This window comes from Schistosoma haematobium, chromosome 4 (assembly GCF_000699445.3).
Source record: "Schistosoma haematobium chromosome 4, whole genome shotgun sequence".
Lineage (NCBI taxonomy): Eukaryota > Metazoa > Platyhelminthes > Trematoda > Strigeidida > Schistosomatidae > Schistosoma > Schistosoma haematobium.
In genome coordinates, this window is record NC_067199.1 from 13,892,161 (window position 1) to 13,909,085 (window position 16,925).

A 16,925-nucleotide genomic window follows, 5' to 3' on the forward strand; every position below is an offset into this window, starting at 1 on the left:
TTTACACGGTATGTAATGTTGAAGAGCTTTTAAGAATCCAATAGTATAGTTTATCAAATTCTATCTAATTGGTTAATTGAACAGATTTAAGTTTCGAAACAAGACAATGAGAAGTCCATTTTGAAGCAGTTCACAAATTAGTGAATGATTTTTTTGTTTAATTAGATGGAGGGTGGAGTAATTTCCTAACGAAAGTTATCTTCTGTCACATTGTGATACTAGCTAGAAATCCAGTATAAGATGGAGACATCTAAATAACTATTTTCCCCTGATTCAAGATTCCTCAAAGGCACGTGCTCACAAATCCACAGTGGTCCCGCGATGTGTACAGTAATATTCAAAATACAGGAGTCTGAATCTAATTGCTGTAATTTCTCAATCCTGAAAACTGGATAGAAATTCACTAATGATGGCGTAGTATGGTGGATCAAATCACCAAAATAACTAGTCGTAGCTTTAATATTTTAAATACGACTTTGAGATAGTCACTACATAACATTCTGCTGAATTTCAGGAAGAATCATCAGTTTCAACAATATTTTCGATGTTTTATTAATAAGTTATAAGGTTACAAGTATCTTGAAAAATCAAGAATAGAAAGCAATAAATAACAATGTATTGGTAGTCACAGTCCACTAGTTATGTTAGGAAACTTGATTCAAAGATTTATTTATGACTTTTTTCAATATGACATTCGCAAAACTTTTTGTCAAATTTGACTTTGCTAAATAGTATTACTCTCAGTGACAGGCAATCAGAGAACAATGCCTAAATTGTTACAGCTTTTGATAATGATTCTAATTTGTCGTCACATAAGGAAAACACATGCGACCATAGTTCACCAAACTTATTATTCTAGAATATAATATAATACTTCGTTACATAATGGTACTCTTTAGAAGAACCTTCACTATGAAGCATATAAACAGTAAATCTAAACTTCTTATTTTGTTTATTTGTTTTTCTTTACTAATCTATTTCTGAAGTTTCAAGTTTATATGAAACAGTAATCATTCCATACCCTACAGTAAATCAATTTGAAATGGATTTGCAGTTAAGAGTTGATATGTATAAAGCTTTATACAATGTTTATTCAGAACAGGTAAATGACCAAATTAACTGTTAATACTTTGGTTAGTAGTTTTTGTACTGTATTATGTGCTATGAAAATTCATAATCGAACTATCTAACTGATTATAATAGTACCACAGAGGTTTCTCAACTTTACTACTGAAAGAAATATTACTCACATATGTAGAGTGTTATTAATACTATAATAATGGAAAAATTTCCATGAACTATATGCGGATGTGAAATTTATTTTTTATCTGTTTATTGGCAACCTGTTCAAATGTTTGCATCACCTTTTCTCAAAACATGTGATTACCTTAAATTTTCTTGTTTTAAATTTGTTTTAATTAGCTCTTTATGTATAATAACAGCTAATACAAAAAATATTTACAACCTATCATTAATCTAAATACGGAAAAACTCAAAACGTACCATTTCAGTGGTTTGTATATTTCCTTCCTTCTTACTATTTGAAGAAATGGAAGGTGATTCTGTGATAATCAAGAGTATTTGAATTATAGTATGGACTAAGAATCCCAGAAATAACGTAATCGGATCAAGAAGTACCAGATAACCACAAACGAATGTACTGTATTAAGAATTCGAAATCAAGTATTCAACAAGTACAAAGGAGTCATTAGTTCATTCAAACACCTAAGATTCTCAAAGAACTCACACATTAAATGTATTATATAATGAAAAGAAATGTCACATGCACAAAACTGGTGGTAAATATTCAGGTTTGAATATAAATAGCAGCTAATGGCTGTTTAAAAACCATATTTTTTCTTAATATGCTCAAGTTAAATCCCTAACAGATTGGAAATTTCACTGCAGTTTTACATACCTTTGTACTGAGAATTATATAATGTTATCAAATAAATGTTATGGAATAAAATTAGCATTAGTAATAATACTATCGGTTTTTGTAAAATGATATGAAAAGCGCATGTGTTCGCGTGTAGATTACCTACGATGATCAAATTTTTGACTAAAGTACACAATGAACCGAAATCAAAAGACAAAATAAACTGACCTACAATAAGAGTCATTTTCTTCTACTCAAACTACAAAATGTTTGGTAAAATATTTGACACAAAAATAAACATGATTAAAAGTCATTTAAAACATAAGTGATTGTAAGATATGGATTTTATTGATCATTTAGTAACCAATGAGATTGAGACTTAACAAACAGGCTTACTTATCGTTACCCATATTAGCTGATGATTACCACTCCAGAATATCAGTGAATGTTTACAGACCAATAGAAATCTTGAAAAATTAGACATGGGTTCCAACTTCCAAAGAAATCACCAAAACACCTTTGAAATGAACCATATTTATTAAATTTAAATTATCAAAAGTACTGTAACTTTTGAATGATCTGTTATTTAAAATATGAAAAGTACAACTGCCGACTGAAGAAATGAATTCACTCTGAAGACCATAGAATGAGATGATAAATTTCTATAACTTTTACTTTGAAGAAGTGGCTTACATTAGGTCACGAAACGTCAAAAGTAGAAATTTTCTACTCACTAGGATATAACAAAAATGTATTTTGACGAAAAGTATACTATGACCTGAAAAGGTTGATAACATTGTCTTCTTTTACATTATGATGCAGGGTGTAAGTGTTATTTCACATTGGATTATTGACTACAAACATATTGAAATAATATTATTGTTTGCCCTTATTTTCAATGCTTTCTGTAGGGCAATTTTACAGAAGCATTAAGTGTGCTGGCCAAAGCTACAACTAGCTTACCGCGTACCAAACACAGAATGTAAGTTGCTTTAATACATGAATCAATTAAGCAAGAGTGTAAGCATGATACATGTAATATCCTCACGACAATTTAATATATTATAAGAATTTCTTCGATATTTATGCGAATCCTTTCCAGAGTAACTTATTCAATAATGTAGGATCCGTATAAAGAATCTAACTCAGAGAGAGAGATGAGCTTAAAAATCATCAAACCCAAAATATAAGATCTCTCCGAAATATTAGCATTATCACACAAATAAAAGAAACACAATTTAACATAGAAGCTGGTGCCAATGTATATATTTAAAGAACTCTAAGTTTTCGTCGTTATCTCTTCACGACCCAAGTGTAAATGATAAGGTAATGAATCGAGAAAACGGTCAATCTGATTTATTTGCTAAAGACATGCCGTATTATTGAATTTTCCATCATCACATATAACTTTTCTGACTTAAGTAAATGTGGTTTTGTTTCTTCAGGTAATAAAGTGAGTATGTTAAAAATATCTGAAGTAAGGATGTGAAACCACACTTTCCTAGAAAACTCATGTTACTTGTCTTTATTATAAATAAATCGCAGTGAAATGAGCGTGCAAGATTCTGTGGTTGCAGGTGAACAAAGACAAGTTGTTGTGAAGCTGGGATGAAAAGGCTTTGAGAAGAACTTACTGACTCACTTCTAAACTTATATCTAACCATTATGAAAAATAAACAAGCCGTAAAAAGTAGGACAATATCCTTGTTCTTGAAGTGATTACCCTGTGTACTTCGCTCATATAAAGAAGTTACTTAAAGGTAGCAGATATAAAACGTTTAAGCATAAGCACAAGTTGATTTCCTCTGACAAAGAATTAGTCGATAATATACCAGTTGAATGTTACTGAACAGAGAATAAGTCTAAGTCTTCTAATGTCACACTAAATTTTTGATTTTTATTCAATGATTGATGCTAGAATTAATTAGGAATGATCACTTACTAAGAATTCTAAAATTAACATTATAATCCAATATGCGTATTAAATTCAACAAGATGACTTCTTTTACATTGTTCATTGACATTAGTTTGTTGATATCAAAGATCCTACTCAATAATATTCGACACTTCGAATCAATTTTTTTCAAAGTAATCCAAGAGATCTTGTTTTATGAAATCACTTACTTTCTATGATCTCTATATTATTTGTCGTTATATTTTTTGATCAAACATAACACTTTAAAGTCTAGTTATTCATCACAAAATTTCCAATACTCTATTCTACTGAAATTACATTTTATTGATGGATATTGTTGGATTTCCATTATTCTTCAAAACTATCTTACATTTAACTACTAAAAATTAAATAATTGGAAGCTATACTCAATAAAAGAACTAATCTGAATTATTGGAAATTAAAGCTAATCACTTTTGACTTGTTAAAATTATATGATCTTAACCAGTTTTTACGTTGTTTTGCTGATCAAGACAATCCTAACATAATAAGTAAAAGAAACTAAAAAAGAACAATTGACTTTCGTACTTTGTATCACGAACCAACCTTGAACAACCATTAAAATTCACAAAGCACTGAACAGATAATTCATTCTAGTATGACACTCCTCACTAGTACGCATTTACATTGCCACTGAATATCAAACCCAGTTCTGTCAAACCTTGAGACTAATCTTAACCTACTGACCATCTAGCTGCCACCCGACTGCTTCCATCTCTAACAGTATTTAATTTATGATATTGAGTAGTCACCTGCTACTCCTCATGACCGACAGTATTGAATTCTACCGGTCATGGCTACTCACTACAACTTCAAGAACTACCTACAGAAATTAATCACTAATTAGTACGTGATTAGTATTGTCGTGAACAAGAACAAGAACCCTAGATAATGGATAAACCCAACCTTCGCCTTACACTATCTATTTTATCATATATTTTTAAGATTATCAACTGATGACAAAAATGTTGTTAACCTTATTTATGACTGTTTCAGAATTACGAGTTTTTATTAAGAAGTGCTCGCATCTACAGGGTTGTATGTTACATTTTTGTGATAATTAGTTTGATATTATTTCATAGGGTCATTCGCATACACAGTGATACGTCATATATTTGAGAAAAACCAGTAAAAATGTTCTGGATTGTTTGGAGCAATTGACAAGTTACTGTGCATAAAGGGTCTTACTGGTGTTACCATCCTTCTAAAGAAAAGTTCACTTGTAACCTTTATAATATTCAACCGAATTTATTCTATATTTTACAATACATTTTATTATTCAGGTCATTGTTTCGTCAACTCGTAGTTACAAAAGCTAAATTAGGTCAGTCAATAGAATTGGATATGCAAAAATTCACAGTAAGTTTATTTTAATCAAAATCCTTGCAAATCATTACTATTGTCCCTTTACTTTTAATTCAGTAGTATATATTTCAATAGTAATTAGCTTAGTATTGATAACATTAGTCTTAATTCTCCAAAAGGATACAATGTCTTATGAATGATGATGAATACAACAAGTGCTGAATAATAAATTAACAGTTAAGATTGATAGTTGAAGGAAATCAGTAACAAAAGTTCCTGAGACAATGGATAATGAAATATTATAACAATAAAATTAGTGAAAATGGAATAGGATTTGCGATAGAGATAAATGACAGCTGTTATTCATTAATAAAGAGAAAAAAGCTACTGTGAATTAATAATCCATTATCTCAAGTTATGGTATTTTAAACTATGAATGTACTATTATTTTCATTAAGCATACTTGTTATACAATTCAAAGAGGTGTTCCTTCTTTAAATTAGTTCCTAAAGACCAACTGACAACTATTTTACAAAGTAAATACTTTATCTATCGTTTCTCTGCATAGTGGTTTAAAATTGGATTGGTGACTCACACCGAAGACACGAAATTAGTTAAAACCAATTTAATCAGATGATGATGTTGTCGACGCGCTCACAACTTCAGTGGCACTAAATCTAATTCCATTTAGATCGTATGAATGATTGTTATTGGGATAGACATATAACCAATCCTCGTATATAATTATCAACTTAACTCGCGTTGGCGAATAACGGAATCCAATAAGTCAAATACGAGAATGGATTTTTGAATAAGCATATTTCGTGCAATTGTTGATCGAGGCAAGCGACTCAAGAAATGAAGCGAAGGGAAGGGAGCGAAGCGAAATGACGTGCGATGGAAAAAGGGGAGTGAGCCAACTCAATTTAATCAAGAGTGAATAGATATTTATAGTCAGACAACAATTAGTTACAAATATATGATGAACAAAATAAGAAGTGCACACATACACTTACATAAAAACAGTCAAGATCGACAAACGAGTAATTAACAAGGTCAAAACGTGACTCAAAAAGAATGAATAGATTGACCTGTCCGTAAGCTAGAATAAGTTATGTAGTCATAATATTCTTTTGAGCTTGGTCATATATTAGCATAACAACATGTTACTTTAATTTGAAATTCAGATTTGTAGTTGATCTTCAATTCATTGTTGATAAGATGTTGCTGAATAACAGACCAATATTTAGGACTATTGATCGGTAAATTTTCTATATTTCAAATTTAGACTCATCATACCAAGTGGTTAGAATGATCTGATTGAACAGCTTATTCCGGCATTGAACCAATCAGCCACATTCACTCAATTTTTCCATTGTGATTTTAAATTTGATGAAAAACACCTATAAAGTAGCCTGATTCTTCTAATTAAATAGGTTTTATCAGTCATACTAAATATTTTTTGCTAATATTCTCGCAGCTCAGTGAGATATGAGTTACTAGGATTAACAATATAGTTTATTATCTATACGTATATTGTCACTGCGAATCTCTTCCTAATATTATCAGACTAATGGATCATATCAGTTATTCCAATACTATGCTCATTAGATGACATGCTTTATTTCTATCTGAAGCTTATGTTGATGACATTGTCTAGAAAGATGATGAAAGTTTAATGATTAAACCAACCAGATAGGAAAATTCAGTTCCCGCAAAAGCACCCTATTGAGATAAAATTCCTCTACACTAAAACAAGTATTTGGAAATAATATGAAATGGAGCAAAAAAGTGACGAGATCTTTTTTTAGACCTTCTTCTTTTGTCATTTTTATTTAGTCAAGCATCTTTTTACTTTTTTCAAATAGTTTGACATTACGTTGTAGTTTTCTCATAACTATTATGTTTGTTTCTACACCAAGTCTAATTTACTCTTTGAACACTTTTCCCTGTAAATATTGATATATTTATTTTAGTCAGAACCGGAATATTTACAAGCACAAATATGGATAGAAATTGCTTATGCTAGCTCAAATATCAACGTCCAATTGATGGCATTCAAACAGTCGGTTAATGCTATAAAAGTAAATAAATAAAATATTCGTTTTTGCAGTTTGAATGATCATTTTACTATAAGTGAAATATTAAAATAAATATTTTTATACATACTCAATATTTTATTTATTTAATTTATTTAAACAGATAAGCATTGATACAAGGAGGCAACAAATATTTATGCAGCACACTTTATCATTCGATTTGTGTGACAGCTGGAATACTGTCCGAGTGCCTAAACCGAAGCAAGTGGTTTTCTTAGGGGGCCACGCCGCGAGCTTTAGACCTAAAAGTCTAATCCACAAGGCAGTGGAGCAACGTAAGGAGATGCAGTCCCATGGTAGCCTGTGACCAACAATAGGTTCATACGCCATTTGTTCCCTCAAGATCCTGTATCCCAAATGCACCACTGGTTTAGAATCGAAGTTCTTCAACTTCCCTATATGAATCCTCCATATTCACCAACCCGGTTAAAGTGCCGGACATTCGCTTTTCGTTTTTTTAATTTCGTAAACAACGCCGCCGCCGCGAGAAGGCAGTGAGTAAGACTTCCCATACAGTGGCATTTCGGGAGAGAGAGAGAGCCAACTCTCCCCATCTTTGGCCGTACCAGGGCATTATCTTCTAATAATAAAATAAAACTGTGTAGTTAGTTGTACATTATCAGCAACACTGATTAACTGGTATAATCATTTAGAATTCAATTCAAAATAAGTCGAGTGTTAGAATTGAAGTTCGACGTAAAAATAAGATTAACGATTTGAATTCATTTACAATACCGTAAAATAATTTTAAGACTAAGGAATTGTTTCTCAAGTATACTTAGGTATGCGATAAATAACTTAATTTTTAAAATTTCATATATTTAAATTTATCAAGTGTATGTATATCTTAAAGAAGCCAATCTAGAAATTTATGCTAACGAAGTATCAATATGAGATATGATATACTATAAGAATTAACAGTTTTAAGTCAGTCACAAAAATTGAAAACTTTACTTCAAACATGAGTTGACTAACAAATTAACTACTAAATAGTTATGGGCTTATTTCCTTACATTAATATACTTTAGATACAACTTTATGATTGAAATGTTTCCCGGTTAAATAGTTGTTCAATGATATACAACAGATGAATCAATATCCACTTATTATAGATATTACTTCTCAAATTTTTAATTTACTGTACGGAATTATTTATTTATTTAAGATTAAGTTGATAGGCATCCATGCATAGTTATTTATCGTGTATTGTTTGATACTATTCGAAATTCAGTAGTAATCACTTGCATTGTAACATACAAGCATTTGAAATAAGTTAATGAATGAAACAAATGGAATAATTCTTATCAGAAGGCCTATACAATTAAATGACATTCATTTCAACTTAATTGACTTCAATTATTATATTTTCTTTTCTTTTCTTCGAAGAGTCCCGATTATTGGGTGTTAAAGTCTGATCTCTTGTTACAGTTTGCTCAATGGTTATTTGCCCATGGATATGATATGCCTACATGTATAAGTTTAGCTGAAGAAGCTGTGGATATATTAAATGATTTATATAAAAAGAATTATGATTTAGATCAGTACAAAGAAACGAAGTATAGTAAGGCCAATTTTTTTCCTAAAGTGACTATATAACCATAGATTCAAGATAAGAACTGTATTAATATAAATGTAGCTATTACTGTATATTTAAATACATTAAATAGCCTCTGAAAGCAATAAAAACGTTATATGAGGTTTTTCTTTGTGTAAATCATTCAGTAAAACTTATTGCTGAATTGCTATATATGTATAAAGAGAGTGTGCTAAGTTATAGGATAGTAACCCCGTAACATAATTATAGTCTAAGGGTTACAGATGTTGTTTACATTACTGATAAAATGACATTAACAGGAATTGGAGGGGGGAGCTCTTTATATATTATCAAAATGCTAGCATGACTAGTAATACATTTAGTCAGAAAAAGACTGGTTTGTAGTATGAACATTTGGTATGATGTAGGATTCTTTATCAGTTAAATTAATTGATTCACTCTGTTTTCGAAAATGTTAACTTCATCACCTGGTAATACTATGGAAAATTTGATGGGAACTGATTGTACAAAAATTCGGTGCTTTTGTTTCATCTCCCAAACCATTTATTCATCATGAATACCGATAAATATTATTCAACGACAAATTTTTTACTAGTGGGAAAACCGTGAAGACTGTAGTCTGTATCAACTTAAACTGATATGACACTATTTTACGATTTATTTAGATCAACTAAAGTTAATTTAGCTTAAAACAGTCGTTTTGACGATGACTACTTATCGAAAAATAGGGAGGAATACCTGTAAAGTCAATGGAAAAATATTCAGTTTATGTAATTCATATTTGATTAATCTTTTCAGCTTTTGGTAAATACGTTTACCATTTGTAGTCATTGAATTGGTTTCGTTCAATCGAAAACATGTGGTAAGATTATAGCTTTGGTTAATTATGTATCTAATGGGAAATATAACTGATCAAAAATTACTCACTAAAGCAAAATGTTTTCTTAGTTAGCCTACATATTAGTGTATATCCGGAACCAAATGGACTGAGATGTATGGCTAGTAGTAGAATCCAGAATGCGCGGTTCATCCTATTTAGGACACGTCAGCCGGCTGTACCTACACCCCCAGAGTTGATGCTCACTCCCAGACTCAAACCCAGTTCCACTCGTTTCGAGCCCCATCGTGTTATCCACTTAGCTATTGAGTCTGCGTAGCTACTAGCTTGTGCAATGGAGTGAAATTTAATTTATTTTTGTATTGGTTGTTTAAATCTCCTCAATAATGCTTGTGACTTAAGGCAATATCAAGGCAATCCGCATAGGATGCACATAGCCAATGAGTGACCAGGAAGATTCAAACATCCAATACAAAAAATGAATCATAACAACTGAATCATAAATTTGTGTACCAGTGGATAAATATTTAACATTAAAGTAAACATAAACCATTACAAGTTAAAGGTCATAGTAGATTATTCACAAGCTACCCTGATGATTACTATTCCTAATTTCTGTCTAACAACCTGTATAAGACTGTCAATTACTGTTTCCTTAACAAAAATTCAAGCGATACTAGAAGTAGTTAAGATACAATATAAAACAGAGCAATACTAATTACTTTAAAGAATTACTATCATACTGAATAAACGCAACAAATTTCTATTTGAATATTGAACTATTTATTTCAATTAAGTAACTCTTAGTCAAACTTTACTATTCTGTCGCTTTTTTTCTCCTATACAGGTCAACTTATATTTCATTCAGAGAATGTTCAATATTTAGATATTTTAATGAGAGCATGTGTTTTATTAGCGGAGTTTTGGGATGCAAACAATACAAATATTGAACAAGAGCATGATCTTCATTCAATGGATTATTTAATTATTGGTGTTAATTGTGTTAAAACTATTTTAAATGTAAGTAAATAAATTTTAGGTAGAAATCCCGGTGTGACTGTAATTTATGAACGACCTTTGAGCGACTCTAAAATGATCTTGAGAGTGTCCATCTAATGACTAGGACTAAATGTTAGTTATAAAAGAGTGTGAGGAATTAGAATTATGATTTTGAGTTTGTGGTTAGGGTTAAGAATTAGATTTAAAGTTTTCATCACGAACCGACATCAGCTCTAATGCAAAAAACGCTATTTAGCCAAATAGATGAGCGAATTTCACGCCAAAATTCGAGACCTGTTATCATATTCCTGATTGGTTCGTCCACAAATTATAGTCTCACCGACTCAAATTAGAGTATAGTTTGTAGTGGTTGGGCCTTATGTCGAGCTCACGTAGGTGACTCTAGTTTCTGGACAGATTAATCTATTCATTCTTCTTGAGTCACATTTTAACCTTTTCAATTATTCACTTGTCAACCTTGACTGTTTTTATATGATCGTATGTGTGTACATTTCTTATCTTACTCATCACATGCCTGTAACTTATTTTTATCTGACTACAAATATCGATTTACTCTTGGTTAAATCGAGTTGGTTCACACGCTTTCTTCAATCTACTTCGCTCTTTCCTGTTTGTATCGTCTCCATGATTGCCTGCTCAAACCACTGAGTTGCATGAAGTATACGTATTCAAAATCTATTCTCATATTTAACGTGCTTCAGTTCCGCTAATCACTAACGCGATTTAAGTCGATAATTATATACGAGGATTAGCGACATTTATATACCTTTCCAACATGGATTGAACCAGATACTAAAATTTGATGTACATTTTTAAATTATATTTAGATTGACCTCTGTATTTGGTAATTTTTATTTAATCAACTACATGATTCCCAATAAATTTTTAAGTTCAGATAACCGCTTTATTTAAAAATGAATACATATACTGAGTCAGTTGAAGCTAGACCACCATTGAAAACCTGGAAGCACTGGACGGCCATTTCGTCCTAGTATGGGACTCCTCAGCAGTGCGCACCCACGATCCCGCACCACGCGGGGCTCGAACCCAGGACCTACTGGCTTCGCGCGCGGGCACTTAACCACTAGACCACTGAGCCGGCATCCAACGGTGGTTTAGTGGTTAAGTGCTCGCGCGCGAAGCCAGTAGGTCCTGGGTTCGAGCCCCGCGTGGGGATCGTGGGTGCGCACTGCTGAGGAGTCCCATACTAGGACGAAATGGCCGTCCAGTGCTTCCAGGTTTTCAATGGTGGTCTAGCTTCAACTGACTCAGTATATGTATTCATTTTTAAATAAAGCGGTTATCTGAACTTAAAAATTTATTGGGAATCATGTAGTTGATTAAATAAAAATTACCAAATACAGAGGTCAATCTAAATATAATTTAAAAATGTACATCAAATTTTAGTATCTGGTTCAATCCATGTTGGAAAGGTATATAAATGTCGCTAATCCTCGTATATAATTATCGACTTAAATCGCGTTAGTGATTAGCGGAATTGAAGCACGTTAAATATGAGAATAGATCTGTGAAATTTCTAAAATCTCCACAAAACCCATTCTGAGAATACATATACTTTTTAATTACTAAACAACGATGGGATATATATTACTCGACTATCTATTCTAAGGTTGGAGTAAAGTTATTATGAACGCATTTACACCAGTAATTTAATACGTAGTTCATTTGTATTAGACTGCACTATGTCTTATTAGGCTTTTATACATAGTTACTTATTGTAGGCATTAGGTTGACTTTTAGAGACTACTTATCATGAACTGGCTAAAGTTGGTGCACCACGGCAGACCAAGGAGCTCTGAACTGCTGTTTCGTCATAATATGGGACTTCTCAGGAGTTCATGCTGGTGACCGGTCCAAGGAATGAATCTAACTTCTTAAAGTCTTACACTATACACTTAACTATTAAGCCACCGACTTAGACTCAAATGGTTCCTGGTTGTATCGTGAGTGCATACTCTAAAGGATTCCGTGCACAAAAGAAACAGTTGTTCAATCCCCTTTGGTTTAATCATTCTGAATGAGGTCAATCTGTAACGACTACTACTTAAAAATTATTTATACACTTCTAGTCAAAATTTGTCAGTTTTCATAAGATAGTCTCATTGATTAGGATCGAAAAATTAAAGGAAGTTTGACTACCGATTTATCTTCTTTTAGTATATATATATATATATATATATATATATATATATATATATATATATATATAATCAATCTTCTTATTACGGTTTTGCTTACTTAACTGTGTGCAGGTCACTAGTTAATACTCGGATCAAAAGTAAGTAACTTTTCAACCTTATTTGCTTTACTCAAGCGATAACAAGGTCTTCAATTTACCCATTAAAATATCTTCTAATTCTAAGTTCTAAGTTTGATTTCTAATGCCTAAGTATTTTTTAATATTCGTCTTTAAATCGACTAGCTTGCTGTCTCATCAGTTACTGAAAGCCCACGTTTGGACCAAAAATCGCCGAAAAGTCCTCGATCTACTTCAGTTAAAGTAAGATCAAAATCGAACGAAGCAACTGGTAGTGAAACTAATCGTGGAAAACAAAGTGTAAGTTTGCATTTGTTATGAAATTTTAATTCAATAACTACTGAATGAAGGACACAAGTCATATAATATTTGGAGAGTACACGATAAATGTTAATGAGTTATAGTGAATAAATCAGTTATGTAATAAGTAGGTTAACACTTGCAGATATTTTATCAAGGCCAGTCTATCTACTTGTAAGTTCATGTAAACAATAAGTACGTGTAGTGTCGGATATTATGTTACCCCCATATAACTTATTCTAGCTTCTGGACAGGTCAATTTATCCAATCTTCTCAAGCTACGTTTTGACCTTGTTAATTATTCACTTATCAACCCTGACTGCTTTTATATGATCGTATGTGTGTTACATCTTATCCCAATCATCACATATCTGTAACTTATTTTTGTGTGACTATAAATATTGATTACCACTCGACTAAATGGAGTTGGTTCACACACCTCCACTACAGTTCATTTTGTTTCGCTTCGCTCTCTCTTCTTCACTTCATTTGCTGCGATTCTCTGATTGTCTGTTTCGACCGGTGAGGGTACAAAATATATGTATTCAAACATCCATTCTGGTATTTGACTTGTTAAATTCCGTTATTCCCTAACGTGGATTAAGTCTATAATTATATACGAGGATTGGCGACATGTATATCTAAATAGCAATCCGAAACGATCAAGTTGGAGTCAGATCTCGGTCCACTAAATACGTTCATTAGGATTCAAAAATACAGCTTACTATATCCTCGTTCGTCTGTCTATATCGGCTGATGAAGCGTTTAGTGTGTTTAGCGTCTTAACTGAATAGCATATCATAACAGAAAGTAAAGTTTACACCAATAACTGGATACTATTTATTGACCATGGTTCTTTTGATATGAGTATTGTTCAAGTACCAAGCTATAACAAGTTGTATACAGTAATTTTAACAATACTCGTATATTTGTTGACCATCCGAGATTCTACTAGCTAATGAAGCCTACTGTATGGCAGGAAAGACTTTGATAGGATTCTGTATTTGCTAAATACCAAGTGCATGATGCTGATGACTAAATTGTCTTTCATAGATATTCATAGCAACGTAGATAAAGGAAACATAAGCGGCGATCCTGGCTATGTAAATAATTCAACTGCAATGTCATAAGACTTTCGGTTTCCTGAGTAGTTTTTTACGAAACGTAAATCATATTTCAAAAAACGGTTGCCAGATAGTCAGTTTTTTTCTCCATTTTCATTCAGGTTGATGTTTACTTATTTTCTAATTATTTTAACACTACATCAACATACTAACGCAGAGTGCATCCCTATTAGTTATGAAACCATCTTAAGAGTACTACAAATTACTATTTTCTTGTTAAACTTTAGGTTGCTGAAACATTATCGGGTCACATAAGACCGATCACAAAACTAAAGCTATTAAATAGAGAAAGAGACCAATTGTATCATTGAAGAAAAATGAAGGAAATTCGGAGAAAATTTTCCTTTAGAAGATTTCATTTACTTGAACTGTACAGTCACATTTATAGTTGATTTTATTTGCCAAAATAGTGTTCTATAGTCAAATAGGGTGGTGCTCAATAATTAGAAAACTTGAAGTATAGTCTTTTCAGTTGTTTACGAGAAACAAGTTTTGAGAAGTTATGTAATAGTCGGCTAGTGAAAAGTTCTAAGGTAAAGATAATTGTCCACTCGAATGTTATTAAGGGCAGAATAATTATGAGTTGTATTATTTCGTAGTTATGTAAATGATAAGATAACACTTTGGACCAAATCACTGTATATCTATCAATTTACTTGCAAGTTATATTGACCGCACAAAGCGAGCTTTTTCGAAACTGAATGGTTTTCTAAAGGATTACAGAAGTCAATCAAAAGTTAAATCCTGGGAAATCTAGTTAATTCTGGTCACTCGGCTTCACTAGAAGCCTCTTTTAAAATCATATATACAGTCAGAAGAGTCGGCTAAAGATGAAAGTACATCAAAGGTTATTGCTAGTCAACAGTTCAAGCCTAACCTCTGCGTACAAATACACTATGTTCAATGCCTTTTTCTTCCACGACCTTAACCTTTCTTCCTATCTTCTGTAACCTAGCTGTCAATTATTCTTTTTTTCTAGTATTTCTTTAACTGATATTAGTTAGTGATGAAAGCTAATCACGATGGATACAAATCTTCACAAACCATTTAATTAGACGCATTTGTATTTCAGAATGACAGTAATATAAGATTTTACGAATTAAGAAGTCATAAAATGAGTTTGTATTTAATCGAAAAATTTCTTTACAAGTTTTTAAAAGTTTATATTTCCTGTATGGTGATTTGAAGATTGGAGTAGGTCTGTCCTTCTTGCCATATGTATACCGTGAGCATATATCTATAATTACAAGCTTTATTATGTTTTATATTAAGGCTACTATTAGAATCGAGTACAAGTATTTTGAACCGGTCAGCTTGCTCTATGAACATCTATTCTCTTATAAAACGTGGTCTCGAATGATAATAACGGATAAACACATGAATTCCAGTACATTTAACTGCTAGGTTCAAAATGAGGTAGAATGCACGTCTTAGATTCCACCACTAACCACAATCCAAGAAAATAATAATACTTTATAATGTAGTGTCAGTTATTATGGCAAGCCCATATACCTTATTCTAACATCCGGACATCCTATTTTATTCATTTTACTTGAGCCATATTTTGACCTTGTTAATTATTCGCTTATTAGCCTTGACTGTTTTCATATGAGCGTATATGTGTGTACACTTCATGTCCCATGATTCATCACATGTCTGTAGTTTATTTTGTTTGCCTATAAATATTGAGTAACGCTTAATTAAAATGGAGTTGGCTTCCTAGCCATCTTCCCTGCGTGTCATTTTGCTCTACTCCTTTGTTCGCTTCATATTCGAAATATATGTATTCTCAAGTCAATTCTCGTTATTCGACTTATTTAATTCCGTTATTGGATAATGCGACTTAAGTCGACGATGATATACGAGAATAGGCGACAACAAACATCCATGCATCTAAAATGGATTCAGATCAACGGGCCTCATCAATAACTTAATCGTAGCCCAAAATGCCCTAGATAAGCTCATTGATTATTTATCAGAAACATGACATTTAAAACACCAGCGTAAGTCACATTTTCTAGTCGCATAATTTTGATACAATTGAAGCCTATATGGTTTGATTATGATCATAAGTGCTTATTCTAGTCGATTTATTAATTTTAATTTAAAATATGATTATCAAATATCAATATAGCTTATCCTTAATTTTGCACCGACGGTACTGTCCAGTTCTACTTTAAAATATTTAATAAAAAGAAATGAGGATATTAAAAATGAATGCCATTAAATAAACTGAGTTGAAAATGTATATTCACAAAATATGTAGTGATGTGTAAGGTAAAATTTATAGACATACTGTGATGTGTGCTACTGATGTCGACAGATATAAGTAATATATATCACTAATCAAAAATGGAATGCCTAGTGGCAGATAGTGAAAAGATCGAAGAGAATAGAACGAGAACAGAGAGTGATTGGTATAGAAATGAAGGACTGATAAGGTTTGAGACAATTAATGAACATTTTGCAAGTGAAGTGTTTACTATATATTTCTCAGATTTTACTAAGAGATTCTGTAATTTTGTATTTAAATATATTTGGTTGTCATCGCTTGTGTTCTCATTCAATACGAT

General features: G+C 31.9%; 1 protein-coding gene across 1 annotated transcript in view; it reads left to right on the forward strand.

The window, feature by feature from the left end:
• TTC40 (Cilia- and flagella-associated protein 46) overlaps nt 1-16,925 on the forward strand; it is a gene marked incomplete at both ends in the record, with an annotated part of 102,767 nt that overhangs the window by 36,308 nt on the left and 49,534 nt on the right. The window contains 7 exons of the mRNA XM_051219317.1: nt 987-1,102; nt 2,791-2,861; nt 5,117-5,192; nt 7,115-7,222; nt 8,624-8,798; nt 10,478-10,650; nt 13,094-13,228. Of these exons, the coding sequence (XP_051066262.1) occupies nt 987-1,102; nt 2,791-2,861; nt 5,117-5,192; nt 7,115-7,222; nt 8,624-8,798; nt 10,478-10,650; nt 13,094-13,228 (854 nt within the window). The remainder of the gene's footprint in view (nt 1-986; nt 1,103-2,790; nt 2,862-5,116; nt 5,193-7,114; nt 7,223-8,623; nt 8,799-10,477; nt 10,651-13,093; nt 13,229-16,925) is intronic.